Consider the following 22,082-nt stretch of genomic DNA (forward strand, 5'->3'; position numbering starts at 1 on the left):
ATATACATTAAAACCCATTGATCTTCTTCATGAAGATAGAAAGAAAATCTTTTGGACGTTATCTCATGATAACTTTATATATATTCGTTTTAAGACAAAATGTAAAAAAAAAAAAAATTAAACGACAGAAACAAAGCAGAAGACATTTGTAGATCCGAATGAAACCGGTCAATCTCTTATTTTTGTTTTCTTTATCTTTTGTTTAATTGCTTTTATTCCATTTTTTTTTATTTGGCCTCCATAAGATCTAAATTTTTTTATAGGTTCTTTTTTTGTAAAATGTTTTTATAAGTTTCCCAATTGTTTGATGCTTTTTGTATGTGTGATGCGTTCTAGAGTTCTTTATTATTTTATGTTTTTTTTTAGGTCTTTCTTATTGTATAAATGTAATCTTTAAAGGGTTTTTCTATTGTACAATGCTTTTTAAAGGATTTTTTATTATATGAGGCAATTTTTCTAAGTTTTTTTTTAAAATGCTTTTTAGAATGTTTTTTTTCTGTTGTTTGATGCTTTTTAAAGGATTTTTCCTTTTGTATGATACAATTTTTATAAGTTCTTTTATGTTGTTTAGAAGGGTTTTTTTTCTATTGTATGATGCGATTTTTATAGTATTTTCTATTGTATGATGCGATTTTTATAGTATTTTCTATTGTATGATGCAATTTTAAAAGTATTTTTTATTGTATGATGCAAATTTTAGAGTATTTTCTATTGTATGATGCAATTTTTAAAGTATTTTCTATTGTACGATGCGATTTTTAGAGTATTTTAGTTATGCGTTTTAATCTTTTCTATTGCATTATGCTTTTTTAGAGTTTTTCCCCCCCTATTGCCTGATGCAATATTTAGATTTCTTTTTAAATTGATGTTTAGTTAGAATGCTTTCCAATTGTACAATGCTTTTTTTATATAGCTTTCTATTATAGACTTTTACTTACTAGATTGTCAAAGCAGAGAATTTGTTAATTTTGTGGTGACTGAGTATGTAATGCTGATACATACTTTTTATATTGGATATTAATAGTATCATATATAATATAATATTATACATAATATAATATTATACATAATGTAATATTATACATAATATTATATCATACATAATGTAATATCATATACATAATACCATATATCATAATATATAATAATACACAGAATTTCATATACTATCATACATAACATCATATAATATCATATCATAATATTATACATAATATAATATCATTAATTATATTAGACATCAATAATATTTCATTTAAGACTTGACCTTACATCTTTTTTACTAAAGGTTACAAGTTTCTTTTTTATAGGATCTTTTGTTACTGTATCCGTGTAGCAGTCTCCCTTCATCTTGTGTTGCAATTTTTTTGGCAAATTGAGGATGGGGGAGGGGGGGGGTAAATAAGCCTTTTGTAATTATAGTGCAGTCGCACCTTCCTCTTTATCTCGCTTTCCCTTCCATTCCTTATAAGCATCCGTTTCCATCCATTTCACTCCCATACGGACGCATGTAACCAGAGTCAGCAGCATTTAAAGCCTCTCGGCTCCGTTCGACTGCCTGCTGGTAATTGGCAGTTGCTTGCAATGTACGTTGCATCACACCTAAACTAACAGGTCGCCGGTTACGGAAACTCAGAGACGGGTTAAGCTTGGGCTTAAGTTTAATGTTCGGGGGAGTCAGCTTAGGGCTCTCCCCAAACGTCTGTGAGATTTCTTCCAGACTGCGGTCGATACATGGCCCGCACGTCTCGTCACATTTCCTTCCAAGGGGACGAGGACTAGGCACAGTGCTTCCGGGGATAAATCCGGGCATGTTGCAGCCCGTGCAAACCGGGCTACGTTCAAAAGTGCCTGCATCGATCCTTGGTAGTCCGTCTAACAGCTTCTGCAACTGTTGCTCGTCCCCTGATCCGCCACCACAACTTCCACCTAGGCGGCTGTCCTCGACGGGTTTCTGATTAGCTGGAACCAGTCGGATTTGGTTAGGGCCTGTCCGAATGACCGAACTGTAGCAGGGGGGAGAGCCAGACTGGGAGCGTGAGTGTGATCGAGATCGAGAACGGGGGCCGTCGTCGATGCTGGAACGTTCCGCGTCGCGTTCGCTCTCGTAGCCGGAGCTCTTGTCGAAGCCCCGTGAGTTGATGGTACCACATGTGGAACCATAGTCGCCGTCTGCAACTGGCACGGAGTGTGTGTAGTGCAGAATGCTGTTGATTTTTGTGGGGCTCATGGGAAGGATGTCGCACAATTCTGACTCATTTGAAGCACTGTCTTTTAAAAGGGAGCACTCGCATTCACTGTCCACCTAAAATAGACAACAAAAAAAGCATCATTAACAAAAAAAAAAAATGAATTGTAGAAAAAAAATATAAAGCGTTTATATGTACATTCTCATCTTTCACAAAAAAAAATGTCACTAAGATAAAAAAAAAAAAATTGACTTTATCCATTTTAAAATGAATTGTTCCAAGATCAAATTATGTCATCCCATTGACTAAGACAGTAGAACTTTAAACAAAGTGAAAGGAGGCGGATAATATTTTACTGTTTTAAAATAACTTAAATTATTATAACTATACTATATACCATAATTCAATAATAATATACTATATACAATAATTCAATTCGGTTCAATACAATAATTGTTAGAGAATTGTCTCTATAATAATAAATATGCAATCTGCACAAATTAAAATTTCATATTTAAGCATATTTTACGACTGGACAACGCCGGGTCACCTGCTAGTTTATTTTAAAATTGTAGCAATTAAATTATTTTTAAAAGACTAAATGATCTGTCTTTTTACTGTAAAAATAATTGTCAGCTCATTATTTTTCAAATTAACAAAATAAATGTCACTTTTTTTTATCATTGATAGGATAACATAGTTTGATTTAAGAACAATTCATTTTCAAATGGGTAAAATCGCAACTTGGCAAGATCAAATAAATCATCTTTATTAATAGGATATATTTATTTTAAATTTTACCATTTTAGTCAACATGCTGAATCTCTCCACTACCACAAAAAAAAAACAAAAAAAAAAAAAAAAACGAGTGTTTCATTAAATAAACTTAGCTAAAGCTTATGGAACTCTTTATCTACTGACTGTTTTCTTTCTACCATCATTCCCGTTCCATTCAAGACTAAGGTCAACAGGCATCTCCTGTCTTTACAATAAATCACTTTTTATTCTTGTTAGTGTTTTACATCATGGCTTCATACCTTGTCTGGGACAATCTCCATAAAAAAAAAAGGTGTTTGTTCAAGATAACATTGAAAATTGAAAAATTGAATTACAATTAAAACCAATGTTATCTACTTAATTGTCATTCCGAAATTAGTAACATATCCAAAAATTATGAAAAATGATGAAGTAGAAAATTAATTAGTAATGAAAATAGTTTTCGAAGAAAAATTTGCTGGTTATACTTAACTAACAAACATGAGTTACTTCCCTTGTTTAAGTTATATTTCAAAAATAATAATGGCGGATTTTTTTTTATTTTTATTTCCAAATGATCCATGATTTGTGGAATCTTTGGATTTGTAGTTGACCACACCCAGTATCCCCAGTAACGCCCCCCCCCCCCTCGCCAAAGCACTGCTGAGTCAGTAGCAGCAGCAATGAAGGGATTGTTTTTTTAAATTAAAAATAAAGAGATAATAAACAGGAGCGAAAAAAACAAACAAAAAAAAAAAACAGACAAGGTCTGTTATGGTGGCAGGAGAAAGCAGGAAGATGAGAGGCCTACGAAAATCAAGGTCAATGATAGAGACAGAGAAAATGGGGAGAGGGCAGAGTGAGAGAGATAGAAAGAGAGAGTAAAATAGATAAATATGGAGAGAGAGAGAGAGAGAGAGAGAGATTGATAATAAGGTGCTGTATTAGTGGTTTTGGAGTTGATGGATCGTGAAACTCCATGTTTTATGTTATTTATCACTAATTGTGACATGACAATTAAATAGTTTTAAATTGAAATTCAATTTTTTTTACTTGCGATTTTTGTTATTATTCCACACAAACACCCCCGTCCCTAAAATACATGCGGACATAAAAATGAGCGGACATTTACCTGTATGGACTGTTCAGTAAATCCTTTGGAAGCATCTTTATGACGTGAACTATTTACTCTGCACGTGCCATCGTGATTCTGGCAGTGACTGCCAGAGCTATTTTCACTGCTGATAACCGAGTTGACGGGTGAAATTAGGGGTAGGTGTGGAGTCTCGGGGGACGGCGACAGATCAATGGTCTGGCGGTCAATCTCTCTCATCAAGTCATCAATGTTCTTGATGCGGATAATTTTAGAGCGTGGCGAGCCACGGCTATTCACACCGCTTGCCTTGTAGCGGTTTGGTTCATGAATTTGCCAGTGAGAGAAGGGGGACAATGGGCTGCTGTCTGGTGGCTCGCTGGGCGGAGGCGGCAGATTTAGTCGAAAGTTGGCCAGATCCAACAACCGACTAGAAGGGTCAGGATTAAGGGGTTCCCTGCGGTTATTTCCTTCTCTCATGATTTCGCGCACCTCCCGACACTCCTCATCCTCCCCCTCTTCTTCCTCATACTCCTCCTCATGACACGTGTATCCAGTGGCCTTCACGTAGGAACTGTAGTCGGTTGGGTTGGGGTTTCTGTTTTCCATGCGGCGAGGGTTCTTCAAGATGCCCCTTTCAGGGGGCTTAGCACTATCAGGTGACATTATTATAATTGGGGGAGGTGGTAGCTCCCCAATGTCACTTTCTTCTTCGCTTGAGGTCCTTTTCTTTGTTTTTTTGCGACCAAATATTTTTTCGGCTCTGAAAAATAAAAATGGAAAAATGGAGCAAATTAGAGAGAATAGAAAGAGAAAGAGAGAGGGTAATAATATAAAAGATGAAAGAATAGAGAGAGTGGGTAAGAAAATAAGAGAGAGTAGGAATGACAATAAGAGAGGAGTTAAAAATAAGAAAAGTAAGGTCATAACAAGAGAAAGAGAGGGAAGATAAGACTATAATAAAAGAGAAAAACTATAATGGAAAGAGAGAGAGAGAGTAAGACTATAATAAAGAGAGAAAGAAAAACTATAATGAAGAGAGAGAGAGAGAGAGAAAGACTATAATAAAGAGAGAAAGAAAAACTATAATGAAGAGAGAGAGAGAGAGAAAGACTATAATGAAGAGAAAGAGAGAGTAAGGCTATAATGAAGAGAGAGAGAGACTATAACAAGAGCAAGGAGTAAGAATATAAAAATAACTCTAAATGTCTCTCGCTCCTGGACAGGGTTCAAAAAAGAGTCGCAAACCTGATAGGTCCTGAACTGTCATCTGGGCTTCAACCTCTGTCCCATCGACGAGATGTTGCATCCCTCTGCCTGTTCTACAAATACTTTAATGGTGAATGCTCTGACGAACTGCAAACACTTGTACCTCCCCGACGTAACTACCCCCGACAAACCCGACAAGCTACTAAGTCTCATCCCTTTACAGTGGAGATCCCTAGGTGCAAGAAAGCCTTTTACTCCAATAGTTTCTTCCCCAGAACTGCGGGTCTTTGGAACTCCCTTCCGGGATTCTGCTTTCCCAACTGCAATGATATGCAGAAGTTCAAGTGTAATGTTAACAAACATCTTTCTACTCTTCTCCCTTCATAATGACCCCGCTAATTAATTCCCTAATAGTAGCCCCCTGCTTCAAAGTGGCACTGTGCCTTGTTTGGGGTGAAAATTGAATAAAAAAAAACAAAAAAAAAAAAAAAAAACAACAATATTAATATTAAAAAAAAATAAGACTATAAAAGAGAGGGAGTGGGTAACAATAAAAAATAGAGAAAGTATATGCATGAAAGAGAGAGGGTGGAGAGCAAGAGGGATAGGTAGGCTCTTTTATGGCATATTGACCCTTTTTACATTATTCAATGTCACAAAAAATCCCTATTGCACACTATTCGCCCATCAGCTTCATTTTTTTTATTCATTTACAATATATAATACTTATTACAGTGTTAAAGAAAAAAACTTCCATCTCCCTTTTTTAATTTTTGGCAATGAATTACTTCCCTTTCCTTCATTTTCTTCATGCCAGCCATTTTCTAACAACGATTTCTATCTCTGCGTAGAATAAAGCTACTTCAAGCATACAGAACTCTGACTTCTGTCATCGTGTAATGCTAGTTATTCATCTCTTTCTCATGGCGGGAGAATGTGACACAAGGGTTTGAAAATGGGATTGAAAAGTTCAACACCACAGAGGACAAACACTTTGGCCCGCAAAAATGCCTGAGCAGCCCTGTTGGCATTTCGCCGGTAGAATTTCCTCAGGTGATTAGCAATATACTAACCCTTTCTCAAAGAGAGAAGGCAAATCCTGGGAAGGTGGACCTCCTAGAACTGCACAGGACTTGCGACATACAACAGTAAACGTGGGAAAAAAGCATTTCAGAAATGGCATATATAACTCTGTTCATGTTGGTGCCGAGAGAAAATATCCCCTGCCTAGGTGTAACAGAATTATGCACTTGGGATCGTTGTAACTATATTATGTTTTGGTTTTAGCTGATGGCACCCAAGTTATTCTTTTTTTCTTTAACTTTTGAAATCAGTACTATATACAGTGTAACCCCGGATATAAGAAAGCTGTCCCCCCTCCTCCAGGGGCAGGAGAAAGATTTATATATATATATATATATATATATATATATATATATATATATATATATATATATATAAAATCTGGGTTTCTCTTATACCCGGGTTTGATCTATTTTGTTTAGGTAAGTATGGGAACACTTCACATAACGCTTTTTACATACAGAACATTAGTTTATTAAACAGTTATAGGCATAAAAAAAAACAGACAAAAATACATTTTCAATCAATTTTCACAAATAATTCAGTCAAAAATTACTTTTTCTTAAAAAGTCCAACTATATACAGTGTAACCCGGATATAAGAGAGCTGTCGTGGGCACACTAGAAGAAGAATGAGAAGCAGCAGCAGCATCTTATATTCGGGTTTATTGCATATCCTGGTCTCATATATCCGGGTTACACTGTATTAGATACAATATAATATTCAATAGGGAATTGGTTCTGTAATAATAAATACGAAATCTGCATGAATTAAAATATATTTAAGCATATTTTATGACCAGGTAAGGCCAGGCATTCCCCTTCACTAGTTTACTAATAATTTGTATAATAAAAAAATGAAGTAAAGGGCAATTTCATCTCTGAAAGCGAATTGAACTAAAATGGAACAAACAAAGTAAAGAGAAAACTTTATTATAAAAAAAATATAACTTTTGTACAATGCCATATATATATTAATTTCCAGGCTATGAACACAACCTCTTATTTCAAATATTTCAGATTTGTATAAAATTTGATCCATAGACACCAATTTAAGCAAGATTCGCTAAATGTTTTGGTTTCGAGTCTAGCTGATGGAACCCAAGTAATGTTTTTTTTTTACTTTTGAAATCAGTACAATATATTTCCACAGCGAAACCACATCGCAGCTCACAAGAGCCATGACAACCAACAAACCGTCTGTCATGGCTCTTGTGAGCTGCAACGTGAATTGGCTGTAGAAATAATTATATAATCTCTCACATTCTAAAAATTCATACACACACACACAGAGAATTGTCTCTGCAATGATAAATACAAACTCTGCATGAATTAAAATATATTTAAACATATCTTACAACCCAGCAAGCCCCCCCCCCTCCCAGCTATTGGTCATTAAAATAGAGTTTCATTCTTACCTGTATGATGGCAGAGACCCGAAAGTGATGAGGCGCGATTGTTTGGGTCCAAGCGATTTTCCTGACAATCCTGTCTTTTTGCCATCGTGGTTTGACAGGAAAGCCATTTTGTTATTGGGGTGCAGCTTCTGAGGTGTCCGGCGTCGATAGCAAAACATGGTAATGGCCAGAAAAAAGATGAGTCCACCCACGACGGAGACAAGGATTATAATCAACCACATCGTGTTGACTTCATTCGACTCTGCTGTTGAACGGAAAAAAATAAATAAAAGTAATTTTTTTTGTTTGTCTTTAAGTCATTCTATTTTATATTCTGCTTTTGTTTTAAGTTATATGTACCTATCAGGTGTTGTCCGGGAGTATATTTACTTGCAATTTAATTTTTTTTTTTAATTATGCCAAGGGAAAAAGAAGATCCAAAATATTTTTTTTTGTTTCAATTAAAGCAAAATAACTCTGTATGGATGAATACGAAGTTATGTCCTTTTTTTTAGATGGCAGTAATTTGAAAATAATTTTGAGCTGGTCAAGTATTTTCTGGGAGGAATTAAATCGAATTACAGTTTATTCTTTTTAATAACATGCCGAACCACAAGAAAAACTGGCAAAACAGAATTGAATACTGGCTTTGTAGGAAGAAAGTGATCGATGACAAAGAAATGATAGAGAGACTAATTTTACTAGTGATTGTGCAGCTTGTTTTTTTTTTTTTTTTTTTTACGGCATATCAACCCTATTCGGGTGATTTAATGCTGAGTCAAGTAATTTTCAAAAAGATTTTTTTATATTTCAAATTCTTTTATATCGTTAAATATTTATTTATGATGTTTAGTTTGGTTGTTTTGTTTTGTAGGATATTAACACTTCATGTTATTTAATGCCAAATCTAGTAATTTTGGAAAAAAAATTTTATGCTTCAAGTTCTTTATATCCTTAAATATTTATTCATTGCGCATGGTTTGGAAAATTGTTGTTTTGTTGGAAAAAAAAATTCATATAACTGACAGTAGCTAACCTGAAGTGAGGTTGTAAAAAAAAAATACAATCTTCTTTGTGACCTTCTTCTCAGGTCTTGTAACCACAGTAACATAAAAAGAAAGGAATGAAGTAACTCTTCACAAAGGAGGAAGGTTTTTATAACAATTACTTTACTCTATTAGTATAAATAACCACAAGGCTATTGTTCTTCTTGGCTGTTGGAAGAGCATCCTTACCTCTGGCAGCTACACCCAGGTAAGCTATGTATTATTCACTACAATTTTTAACTTTGCAGAACATGATAAGGAACAGACAAACAATAGCACACATTTTGGTGCATTTTAGGTCATAAAGTCAGTAACTCCAGACAGCCTGATCTGGTAGCAGAGGCGATTGTGTTGTATAGTTAACAACAAAAAAATGGGTGAAAAAAAACAAAATAAATAGGCAAGAATTTTTCTTTTTTTCTTTTACTCGCGTTAACCCCCAACAAGACGTATCGCCATCTATAATATAAATCTCACCCGTTTGTTTGAATGTATGTATATATGTATGTTTGTATGTCTGCCTACAACTTTCAACAGAGGCAACGGATTTTCACGAGGTCAGTATCATTTTGAATCTCAAATGACAAATATCGAAAAATTGGCCAAAAACATTAATTCCTTCACCCTCAACCGGACAGTTTTCTACAAGGAGGGGTCGATTTTTTGCAAGCCATTTTTGCAGGTCATCATATCAGTTGAATTAACTTTGCGTAATTTTAACATTCCGAACTTCCGGTCACGTCATGGAGTAGGGGTAAGACGTCAGGTTTTCTTTCACTTTCTTTTCCACCTTTGCGTCACGGGTTCGACCCTTCTTGCTTATTACTGCTTTTTCTTTTTTTTTTTTTTTTCCTCAACACACACCTCCAACACCCGGGCAACGTCAAGCACCCTGGCTAGTTTGGACATAAGGAGCTACTATTTGGGACCATTCTTAGGAAAGAATAAACTGTTATCAAACGATAGAAAATGTAATATTCTACTGACTTGTTAGTTTAATCGTTTGGAAATTTGTTAGTTTTGTTATTTCAAAATTTATGTTATTACTTTCACTTAAGCAATTTCATAAAAGGAAATGGCAGTTGAATTTTTCTTAAAGGATACAAAAAAAAAATCATTATGCTACGACTAACCCTAACTCCAGGAATAATTTCTAGTCAGAGTAAGATAAGTATTTCTTCTTCTGTATCTTTTAAGTCTAAAATGTAAACAAAGTTAAAAAAAAAAAAAAAGAAAAAAGTGTCACTAACCTTTGACAATTGCCTGTCGCGACCCTGTGACTGTAGAAGCAGTGGTAGTCAATGAGGGCTGGAAGGCGGGGTCTGGTGTGACTGTCGGCTTGATGGTAGGTGTAGTTTTTTCAGTTGTGGTCGGTTGGGGCAGGATGATAGTCTTATTAGCCACTTTGTCACATAGATCGCCTGTCCAGCCTTCATCACAGAAGCAAGTAGAAAACGCTGTGCATACCTGTAACCAAAAGAATATAATTATTAACTAAAATACGAAGATTGGCCTTTGCATAAAGACTTGCATTAAAACAGTAAATATCTTTTGAAATATTTTTTAAAACATACAGTAGTAAATATCTTTTTATATATTTTTAAAACATGCAGTAGTAAATATCTTTTTAAATATTTTTTAAAACATGCAGTAGTAAATATCTTTTTAAATATTTTTTCAAACATGCAGTAGTAAATATCTTTTTAAATATTTTTTAAAACATGCAGTAGTAAATATCTTTTTATATATTTTTTAAAACATGCAGTAGTAAATATCTTTTCAAATATTTAAAAAAAAAAGCAGTAGTAAATATCTTTTTAAATATTTTTTTATAACATACAGTAGTAAATATTTTTTTATATATTTTTAAAACATGCAGTAGTAAATATCTTTTTAAATATTTTTTAAAACATGCAGTAGTAAATATCTTTTTATATATTTTTAAAACATGCAGTAGTAAATATCTTTTTGAAATATTTTTAAAATATGCAGTAGTAAATATCTTTTGAAATATTTTTTAAAACATGCAGTAGTAAATATCTTTTTAAATATTTTTTCAAACATGCAGTAGTAAATATCTTTTTGAAATATTTTTAAAACATGCAGTAGTAAATATCTTTTTATATATTTTTTAAAACATGCAGTAGTAAATATCTTTTTAAATATTTTTTAAACCATGCAGTAGTAAATATCTTTTTATATATTTTTAAAACATGCAGTAGTAAATATCTTTTTATATATTTTTTAAAACATGCAGTAGTAAATATCTTTTTAAATATTTTTTAAAATATGCAGTAGTAAATATCTTTTTAAATATTTTTTAAAACATGCAGTAGTAAATATCTTTTTAAATATTTTTTAAAATATGCAGTAGTAAATATCTTTTTATATATTTTTTAAACATGCAGTAGTAAATATCTTTTTATATATATATATATATATATATTTAAAACATGCAGTAGTAAATATCTTTTGAAATATTTTTTAAAACATGCAGTAGTAAATATCTTTTGAAATATTTTTAAAAACATGCAGTAGTAAATATCTTTTTAAATATTTTTTAAAACATGAAGTAGTAAATATCTTTTTATATATTTTTTCAAACATGCAGTAGTAAATATCTTTTTGAAATATTTTTAAAATATGCAGTAGTAAATATCTTTTAGTATATATTTTTTAAAACATGCAGTAGTAAATATCTTTTTAAATATTTTTCAAACATGCAGTAGTAAATATCTTTTTATATATTTTTTCAAACATGCAGTAGTAAATATCTTTTTAAATATTTTTTAAAACATGCAGTAGTAAATATCTTTTTAAATATTTTTAAAAACATGCAGTAGTAAATATCTTTTTAAATATTTTTTAAAACATGAAGTAGTAAATATCTTTTTATATATTTTTTCAAACATGCAGTAGTAAATATCTTTTTGAAATATTTTTAAAATATGCAGTAGTAAATATCTTTTAGTATATATTTTTTAAAACATGCAGTAGTAAATATCTTTTTAAATATTTTTGAAACATGCAGTAGTAAATATCTTTTTATATATTTTTAAAACATGCAGTAGTAAATATCTTTTTAAATATTTTTTAAAACATGCAGTAGTAAATATCTTTTTATATATTTTTAAAACATGCAGTAGTAAATATCTTTTTATATATTTTTAAAACATGCAGTAGTAAATACCTTTTTATATATTTTTTAAAATATGCAGTAGTAAATATCTTTTTAAATATTTTTTAAAACATGCAGTAGTAAAGATCTTTTTAAATATTTTTTATAACATACAGTAGTAAATATTTTTTTATATATTTTTAAAACATGCAGTAGTAAATATCTTTTTAAATATTTTTTAAAACATGCAGTAGTAAATATCTTTTGAAATATTTTTTAAAACATGCAGTAGTAAATATCTTTTTAAATATTTTTTAAAACATGCAGTAGTAAATATCTTTTTATATATTTTTAAAACATGCAGTAGTAAATATCTTTTTATATATTTTTCAAACATGCAGTAGTAAATATCTTTTTATATATTTTTTAAAATATGCAGTAGTAAATATCTTTTTAAATATTTTTTAAAACGCAGTAGTAAAGATCTTTTTAAATATTTTTTTATAACATACAGTAGTAAATATCTTTTTATATATTTTTAAAACATGCAGTAGTAAATATCTTTTTATATATTTTTTAAAACATGCAGTAGTAAATATCTTTTTAAATATTTTTCAAACATGCAGTAGTAAATATCTTTTTGAAATATTTTTCAAACATGCAGTAGTAAATATCTTTTTGAAATATTTTTCAAACATGCAGTAGTAAATATCTTTTGAAATATTTTTTAAAACATGCAGTAGTAAATATCTTTTTATATATTTTTTAAAACATGCAGTAGTAAATATCTTTTTTAAATATTTTTCAAACATGCAGTAGTAAATATCTTTTTAAATATTTTTTAAAACATGCAGTAGTAAATATCTTTTTATATATTTTTTAAAACATGCAGTAGTAAATATCTTTTTATATATTTTTTCAAACATGCAGTAGTAAATATCTTTTTGAAATATTTTTAAAATATGCAGTAGTAAATATCTTTTGAAATATTTTTTAAAACATGCAGTAGTAAATATCTTTTTAAATATTTTTAAAACATGCAGTAGTAAATATCTTTTTAAATATTTTTTAAAACATGCAGTAGTAAATATCTTTTTATATATTTTTAAAACATGCAGTAGTAAATATCTTTTTATATATTTTTAAAACATGCAGTAGTAAATATCTTTTTATATATTTTTAAAACATGCAGTAGTAAATATCTTTTTATATATTTTTAAAACATGCAGTAGTAAATATCTTTTTATATATTTTTTAAAATATGCAGTAGTAAATATCTTTTTAAATATTTTTTAAAACATGCAGTAGTAAAGATCTTTTTAAATATTTTTTTATAACATACAGTAGTAAATATTTTTTTATATATTTTTAAAACATGCAGTAGTAAATATCTTTTTAAATATTTTTTAAAACATGCAGTAGTAAAGAGTATTCATATAAAGATATCAAAACCAAGATAACAAGAAAAATTTTAGAGCTTTATGTTGTGTATTTTTCATGAATGTTACAATTGTTTTGACACCATTGTGACAATTTCAAACTTTTTTATTCAAAAATATTCCAGAATGGCATCTCATCAGACGGTTAAAAAAAAACCCACTGATTAATACATATCTGAACAGATTTTGATCTTGTTATTTACGATACCAAGCAGTTGAATCTACCTTTCTCTCCTCATGTTTTTTGTTTTATATGTATTAGTGATGGGAGTATTTGAATATTTTTCCCTGATATCAGATATAATTACTGATTCTGTTCTAAATTCTTGATTCCGATTCTTTAATATCTCTAAATATTTAGCTATTTGGATGTATGTTTTTTTTCCAGATCATCGTAAAAGCCCATGTAATATGTGCATATATTTCCTCAAGCATAAAAGTACACTTGTGATTTATGAATTTTAATTTTATTACATGTGACTTTACATTTATCTTTGTATATATGGATAAATAGATAGAAGGTTTGGACACGTGAAGAGAATGGGTGACAACCATTGGCAACACATAATGTTGTCCTTTGATGTCAGATGCAAATAACACAACTGGCTAGACAACATTAAGGCTCTAAATATCATAGAGCATCTGATCAATACCTGGAGAGCAGCTATCAATACCAACTGTAACACAAGAAGGCATTGATCCATTGCCAAGGCCACTGGTAAAATGGTGGGATCCTTCTATCGATCCAGTAGATATCTCACTGCTGATGCAATTCTCTATGTTTATAAGAGCCAGGTATGTCTAAGAATAGAGTACTGTTGCCACATATGGGCAGGAGCTGCTAGAAAGGACTTATCCTGCCTTGACAGACTTCAAAATAAACTTTGTAGCCTAGTAGGAGATGCCCGTTTCTCTTCCCTGCAACCTCTTTTTCACAGAAGAGATGTTGTGAGCCTGTCTCTGCTTTATTGTTATTTTCATGGCAAGTGCTTGTCTGAACTCCAATCTATGGTCCCCCCCTCGCCAAACTTTCACAAGAAATACTTGTCTAGCTGAAACCACTATCAGTAATTCCCTCCACTCTTTATCTGTACCTAAACGTAAATGTAGATTCCATGAACAAAGTTTCTTTCTTAGACGTGCACGCCAGTGGAACTGTCTTCCGTTTGCCTGCTTTCCAGCTGGTTGTCTTCAAGTCCAACGTAAACAAGTTCTTGATGAGCCGTTCCACTTAAGTTAACAAATTTACCGAATTTCCATTACTAACGATTATTATATTGTCCAATTGACTACTGTACACTCTTTAACCCTTGTCCTCGAGTGGCCTCTAGGCCTTGATAAGTGGTGATGCCTATCTAAAAAAACAAAAACAAAACTCTAGCACTCGATAAATGCATGTATTCTTAGGCTACTTTACACTAATTTTTCTATTATCTAATATATAAAAGGCTATATGTTTGTCTGTCTGTCTCCATATTTTTAAACTCTATCTCCCTCGAAACTGGAAGTCGCAGTGCTGCGCTAGGGGCCTCAAATGATTGGATTTTTTATGGACTATTCTTTTGTGGGTCTTTAGCCGGTTAAAATAGTTTTTAAGGGGTCAAAAATAGTTATACATTTTGGACATTCATCTTGGTTTATTTTTAATTTTTAATCAGTTCATATGTGTGTCACGTTGGTACAGTGGTAACATTACCAGCTTTGAATGCAACAGTTTTGGTTTCGGTTTTGATTTCGATTCTAGCTGGTGGCACCCAAATACTTTTTTTTTTTTTTTTTACATTTGAAATCACGACTCTATAATAATATATACGAAATCTGGACTAATTAAAATATCATATTTAAGCGTATTTTATGACCGGGTAGTTTGAAATAAATCTTTACATTACTAGCTGCATAATGAGACTAATTTCTCAAAATTCTCTACAATTTTTAAGTTCACTAAAAATATTGCCTTATTCTAGAGACAAAACTAATTTGTTTTTAACCAAACAATTGATTCATTACATATAAAAAAATCATCTGATGTTACAAAAATTTGCAGTAGCATTAATTAATAAATGAATTTTAATATAAAGTATTTATTTAAAAAAAAAAAAAAAGGAAACGTCAAACCGTGTAGTAGTAGTAGTAGTAGTATGTGTATATATATATATATGATGAATGCGACGTCTTGTCAGACGAGTGCCACTCCTTCAGTCACTGAAAGTCCATCTGTCCAAAGATGACTTTTCAGTCCTGCCAGTAACTTGCAAACCTCAAGCAGGCATGACACTGAAGACAGTCATTGGTTTGGATGAAACAAACAGCAATGGAACCCATATCAACGTGCACTTTCATGTGATTAACAAGACCTACCTTGGACAACAAAGCCCAGTCACACACCTCACAGATCCAAAAATTTCCATGATTGGGCAGCAAGGTTTGCTCTCTTAAGCTTTGCTCAGTCTATCTTGGCTGTTTCAAAATGTTCTGTGCCCCTGTATATCAGTGCCCTCCACTGCTTGTGATCATACGCTAGGGACTTGACTGTCAACAGGAACATGAAAGTTCACCAGACTCTCCTTGATGCTATCATGAAAACGTTTTTTGGGTTTGTGCTGGGGTCTTTTGCCTAGAAGAAGCACACCATAAAACAACTGTTTTGGGAGTCGATAGTCATCATGCCAGACAAGATGCCCCGCCCAACACATCTGGTTCTTAATAACAATGGTAGCAATACTGGTTGTTTTGGCCTTATTTAAGACATATGTATCAGGGACAAAAACTATCCCACTTTAAGTTCTTTTGGAAATAGGGTACAATTAGGAATATCTCCAGTATCAAATAGTCCTTATAAACTGTGAAATTTACTTTATGGATGAAAACCAAAGAGGGAAGATATCACATATGAGAAATATTTGGAATCAAGTCTTCCCCTGCTGTTATTTCAAATCATTTGAAACCATAGCAGCAAGTTTTAGTCTCCCCTCCATCAAGGCCAGAGATTTTGGGGAAATATCAAATATTTTATAATTCAAATTATATAATGCAAAACTAAGACTATGGTTGAAACATTTTATGGCTGTAAAAAAATGCCAAAAATAGGTTCTGCCATTGATGGATGACTCCCTTAATGTGTGACTTTAAGGGTAAATGCCACATAACCCACTGCACAATTCAGGTCATTAGCTTTCCAATGAACCTTTATTTGTTAAATTCTGATCAATAGTCGGTGAGATTTAGAACTAATGAAATTGCCAAAAAGGTGGTATATCTATATATCTATATGGATATATAACTATTTCATTTAATCACATAAATTAATATAAGCTATAATTTTATGCATAAATTTTCAGTATTTACTTCAACAGTGCTCAATACATAGGTAGAGCTAGGTAGTAAATTATGAAAATGCATACGGCAATTAAGCTATACAGAATATTCCGCATTTCATCCTTGTGAGAATTCACCAAGCTTATGCGAAGAATTGTGGTTACCATGCATTTTTATATAAACTCATGGTATTGAATTTTCTAGTCAGCCAATCAAGTTCTTAGTTGTAACCCCACCCATCCTAATCAGTACAGTTGACCTCAGGTTCACCCTTTCCTTTATTGTTTTTTTTTTTAAGGTATTCTTTGTGTATAAGAAGCTGACCTACTTTTAACCTAAGTGGTTAGATATGTTATTTGTGTTTTGGTTTATATTTCGGATATTATGTTAGCTTTATTTATAAAATTATTTATTATATGAATATATATTTTATTTGTTTATTTTCTATTGCTATTGTCCATTTTAAAATTATTTATGTATCACTATCCTAGAGTAAAGTTTATCCTGTGCACACAGTTGTTTGCTATTTCTCTCCTACAGTTTAATAGATGTTGGGGTTCTTTAAAGAATAGGATAGCGACTTTCTCATTCAGGCATAATCTACATGGATCGTCTAGGTTCGTACATGCACTTGCTTGTCTTACTATTTTCCATTCAACTATTGGCGAATGTCTTACTTTCTTTGAGTTCCTAGTAAGTGGAAATTATTAATGAGATGTTTATTATTTTAAATTGGTGTTTTAAATATTGCAAAGATAGTGAGCTAACAGAGGCAGCTAGTTTAACATATAATGTTATGTTATGAAATTTTAAAAGTTAGTAGCTTTTAAGCTGACATATCAAACTTTGATTCTTGATTTAGCCAATTTTCATTTGTTATTATTGTTCCATGTTACTGCAACTATCACAACATAGTTTGCTACTTATTTTGCATTGAAATTACTAAAATGTTAATGAGAAATGAGAAAGATTGTGTTTTGTGTTTACAACAACATTATTAATGAAATGTTTATCATTTTGAATTTAAAAAAAAAATATTTCAAATAAACATCTGCACATCTTTACGGGCTCTTCTGGTTAGGATTCACGAAAATAGTTTTAATTTTTCTGAAGATCCAATTTTTCTTTTTGTGACTACTTACCCCGTTGCCTGAGCAAGGGATACCCGTGTCTTCTCCTGGACAATGGGGACGTTTCAGCTCCATAAATGACGTGCACTGCTTATGCAGGCAGATTCGCTCATCCCCACATTTGGTGCCGTCTTGGACAAGACCCTTGTTCGGTAAATCCATGGCTGTGGGACCGTGCATAATCCTAGAAAAAGACAGAGGAAAAAAAAATTTTTTTTTTTTTTTTTTTTTTACAAAAGTCAGTTAAAAATACATAATATACTTTGTTATTTTCTTTAATTTAATCCCTTTTTTAGAATTTATTAGACAAAATTTAACTTTTATTTTACCGTGCCAATAAATATGATCATCACTGTATATGTGTATATATATATATATATATATATATATATATACATACACACACACATACATACATACATACATACATACATACGCATAAACATTATTTTTACAGACATTATTTTACATTTTATGACCACCATTATAAAATGCAGTTTCATAAAATGCCAAAACCAGCAAATTTTTAGTTCCGCTATTTATATGATTTGCTAATTAGTTTCTTTCCTTTGAAGAAAAGAGTCTTACATTTTTGAAATTCTGCCGAATATGGATATTTTATTGCCTTTCTTTATTATACTATCAAAAAATAAATTTTTACATGTAAATTTCTGATTTACAGTTTTTATTTATGCTTATGGTTTTCTTTGTGTGTTTATACGTGTGAGAATAAAGCTATTTTATAACAAGCTGTATAGTGAAATCATGTGAGTTTCTATGCATATTGTGAAAAACTTATCTTTTTTTTTTTGCATACGATGCCACACTTTCATATGCTCTTTCATAGACCCCAACCAAGAGATGTTTTAAACCTTCTAATGATTTCTTTAAGCACAATTGTTTGTATATCTCTTGCACTTGGTTCATTGGGAAGTTTTTTAAAATTCTTTTTCATAAACCCAGTTTCTCCTATGATTACTGGAATGATAGAGATCTTCCTAAGCTTCCAGTTTCTTTTTATGTCATACATGAAACCTTGGTATTTTGTTGCCTTCTCCCTTTCAGCTCTGTTTAAGCCGGTATCATTAGGGAAACTGACTTCAACTAAGGTTGCTATTTTCTTCCTCTTATTCCATATTGTTATATCGGGTTTAACAGCTCAGTTTTCTAGCTATGCAGCTGTAGGAATTTCATAGTCATTATTTCCAACAGTTCTTTCTGGGAAATATTTTCAGGACTTACTGCTACACTTGATATTCAACTTTTTACAGATGGTCCAGTGTCGCAGTGTATAGCAATTGTCTTCCACAAGAACCTTAAATTAAAACTGGATTGACAGGTGGCTCACACTCTCTATTTTTGCGTGGCAGAACCTGTATTGGTTGTTCCTATTTACTGGCCTCCCCACAAGAGCAGAGTTAGACACAAGGTTGATTTTTAATGTGGAGAAAATACAGCTTCCCAAAAAGGGGCCACTCTGGATAGCAGTAAAAGTAAGAATTGTCTCAGTCATGAAGGATTTCTCCTCCACTAACCGAGAACAAAAAAAAGTGAAATGCAGCATTAGAACAGATACTATACTTTGCTCCTAGTCAATTGTTGCGGAGAACATTCATCTGGAAAACATTGGTCATCAAGCCTGGATTTTAAGCAGCCATAGTCATTCTTTTCTTATCATAGTAGAACAATCCTCTTTTGAGCCAGTCTACAGAGCTTTTTTAGTAACATAAGCTAGGGTGACTCTGACCACCCGGGTTGACTTTGAGCAATGAATAAAAATAAAAATAATAAAGTGTAAATAACTCTACAATAAATATTTACTGTTGCACCACAATCTATCTATCTATATATCTATTAAAAGTGAGAATATGTGTGTGTACGTGTGAGAACACTTCTCAACCTATATACTCAACAAATTTTTTGATCAACAGACTTGAAATTTGATATACAGGGTATTCAGACATGTGGAAAACTTTAATCGGTTTTCATCCTGAAAAAGGACTGCTAAGGGGTCAAAATGGAAAAATTGATACTTGGAGGTCATCGCATTTTTATCTGTTTGTCAACTGTTTCATGACTGCATATATGCGTGAATTGCTAGGTAGTTTTTGAATTTTTTTTTCATAAACCCAGTTGCATGACAGCTTCCTTATGTTAAGAATAAGTAGAGCTAATGGTTATTGTACTTGACTCACTGTCTTTAGGTTTTGGTTTCAATCTCAGCTCAAGTATTTTCTTTTTTTACTTACAAGAAGTGAACTGTTTAGAAAAAACATAATACTCACATGCACATATCTCAGTTTATTTCTGTTTTTTTTTTTTGATTTTTTTTTTTAAGGAATTTAACATTAAGTTTAATATCGGACAATGTTGGGTACATCTGCTAATGTGTCTATACAGTTATGAAATCGTATATGAAAATCATGTTTAAAATGCAGAGATCATATATTATTATTGTTATTTTTCTTAATGGCTCAAAGTCACCTTGGGTCTCGAAAGTCACCTTAGCATAAGGTATTCCAGGAATGGTTCATCCAGAAAATATTTGACACATTGTTGGTTAGCTCATTCTTCCATTTTTCTGCAATGGAAAGCCTTGGTGTACTTCTAACAACTCTTTTGTGTTATTTCCCTGGTTGGTATTTCTGTCAGTGTAAATATCCGTGTGTGTGTGTGTGTGTGTGAAACAAAGCATTGTGCATGTGTAACGTTTGTCAGTGTGTGAATATGTTGTCATTTCTTTCTGGTGAAGTCGCGTGACTTTCTATGTATGTTGTGACGTTATAAAACTTCTTTCGCAACCATCTGTCTAATATTGCAGTTGAGTGTGATAGTGCAGTTGCCTAGAATCAAGTAACATAAAATGTCTGCTAGGGAATGAGGGGAGGGGTTTACAAATTAAAAGCAAAAAAAAAAGTATTGAACTTTTGTTATTTTTTACCCTTCGGTGTCACCAAGAAAGCCAGTAATCCTGAAGAAAAATTATTTCAAGTTAAAGAAAAAAAAAATTAGATTTTTAGAAAGAATAATGCATTATCTGAAATAAAAATTAAATAATTAAATTAAAGAATAAGGTAAATACTAAAACTGTGTACAAAATAAAATTCTTGCAGAGTCCATAAGAATACTGATTTTGTTTTTAAATGTGTCCTTGCACTTCTAGAAGAGGGTTCGTCTGTCAATTACCTTATCACTTAACAATTTAAAATAGCATTTTCTTACAAAACATACAGTTGGAATAAATGTATCTTATATTAAAAATAACATCTTCATTAATCTTTCACACATAAATTTGAAATAGCGTCTACATTAGTCTGTTACAATTAAATTTGACACAAATCAGCCTAGTGTGCAAAAATGGAGGTGCTTCATCGTTATAATAGTGAAATTAAAAAAATCGAAATATTGAATTTCAAGTAAAACCAATGGTATCTACTTAATTGTCATGTTGCAGTAATGAACATATTCAAAAATTATGAAAAACGATAAGGTAGAAAATTAATGAAAACAGTTTTCAAAGACAATTAGTAAACATCGAGTTTTGCTAAAAAAATAAATAAATAGGACAGTACAAATCATAACAAGAAAGGTAATTATTTTGTGAAAACTTTGAAAATTTTATGCCAATTTAGTAAAACTTATTTTTCACCAATGGTCTTCGAAAACGGTTTTCATTAATAATTAATTTTCTACCATATCATTTGTTTGTAATATTTGGATATGTTTATTATGGCGACACGGCAGTTAAGTAGACACCATTAGTTTTGCTTGAAATTCAATATTTCGATTTTCGAATTTCATTCTAATAATGAACAAGCACCAAAATGGGTCAATACATCAAAATTTTCTTCAATTTCAGTCTGCAAAAACTTGTTTATTATTTTGATCGTATATAAATGGAAACCTTTCTTTTTATAAATGTACAATTCTTTTTCTTGTATCATTTTTTCCCCCAGGCTTCTTCAAGTGAAGCTACTATTTTAGTGACAGGTGATTTGTTTTCAAATTTGGTTTACATAACATTGCATATGCATATACAGATCTTAAAAATAGATACGCATCAATATGGTGGGCTTAATACACGATTTTAAGTTGTACAAAAAATTGAAACATTTAGCGAATTGAATTTTTGCCATCATATTTATTTGTTTTTACATTTAATAAGTTTTTTTTTATTCATAATTAAAAGAAAAAAAGTATGATCTCTATCCTGCTATGAATCATATTAAGATCCAATATATTAACTGTTAATATGAAGTTACATTTCCATTTCTATGAGGGTCATTCCAAAAGTAAAACCTCCTATTT

At 31.4% G+C, this 22,082-nt stretch overlaps 1 protein-coding gene across 2 annotated transcripts in view; it reads right to left on the reverse strand.

Moving 5' to 3' along the window:
• Positions 1-611: 611 nt before the first annotated feature.
• Positions 612-22,082, reverse strand: part of LOC145263731 (disintegrin and metalloproteinase domain-containing protein unc-71-like) — a 647,136-nt gene continuing 625,665 nt past the window's right edge. For both annotated transcript variants that reach the window (XM_080120710.1, XM_080120709.1), the window contains 5 exons: positions 17,787-17,958; positions 10,023-10,239; positions 7,748-7,991; positions 4,078-4,801; positions 612-2,305 (listed from right to left, as the gene is read on the reverse strand). In XM_080120710.1, coding sequence (XP_079976836.1) covers positions 1,466-2,305; positions 4,078-4,801; positions 7,748-7,991; positions 10,023-10,239; positions 17,787-17,958 — 2,197 coding nt within the window. In that variant the 3' untranslated portion in view covers positions 612-1,465. The remainder of the gene's footprint in view (positions 2,306-4,077; positions 4,802-7,747; positions 7,992-10,022; positions 10,240-17,786; positions 17,959-22,082) is intronic.

The sequence above is a fragment of the Euprymna scolopes genome, chromosome 39, assembly GCF_053919585.1.
Source record: "Euprymna scolopes isolate OS-2025 chromosome 39, ASM5391958v1, whole genome shotgun sequence".
Taxonomy (NCBI): Eukaryota; Metazoa; Mollusca; class Cephalopoda; order Sepiida; family Sepiolidae; genus Euprymna; species Euprymna scolopes.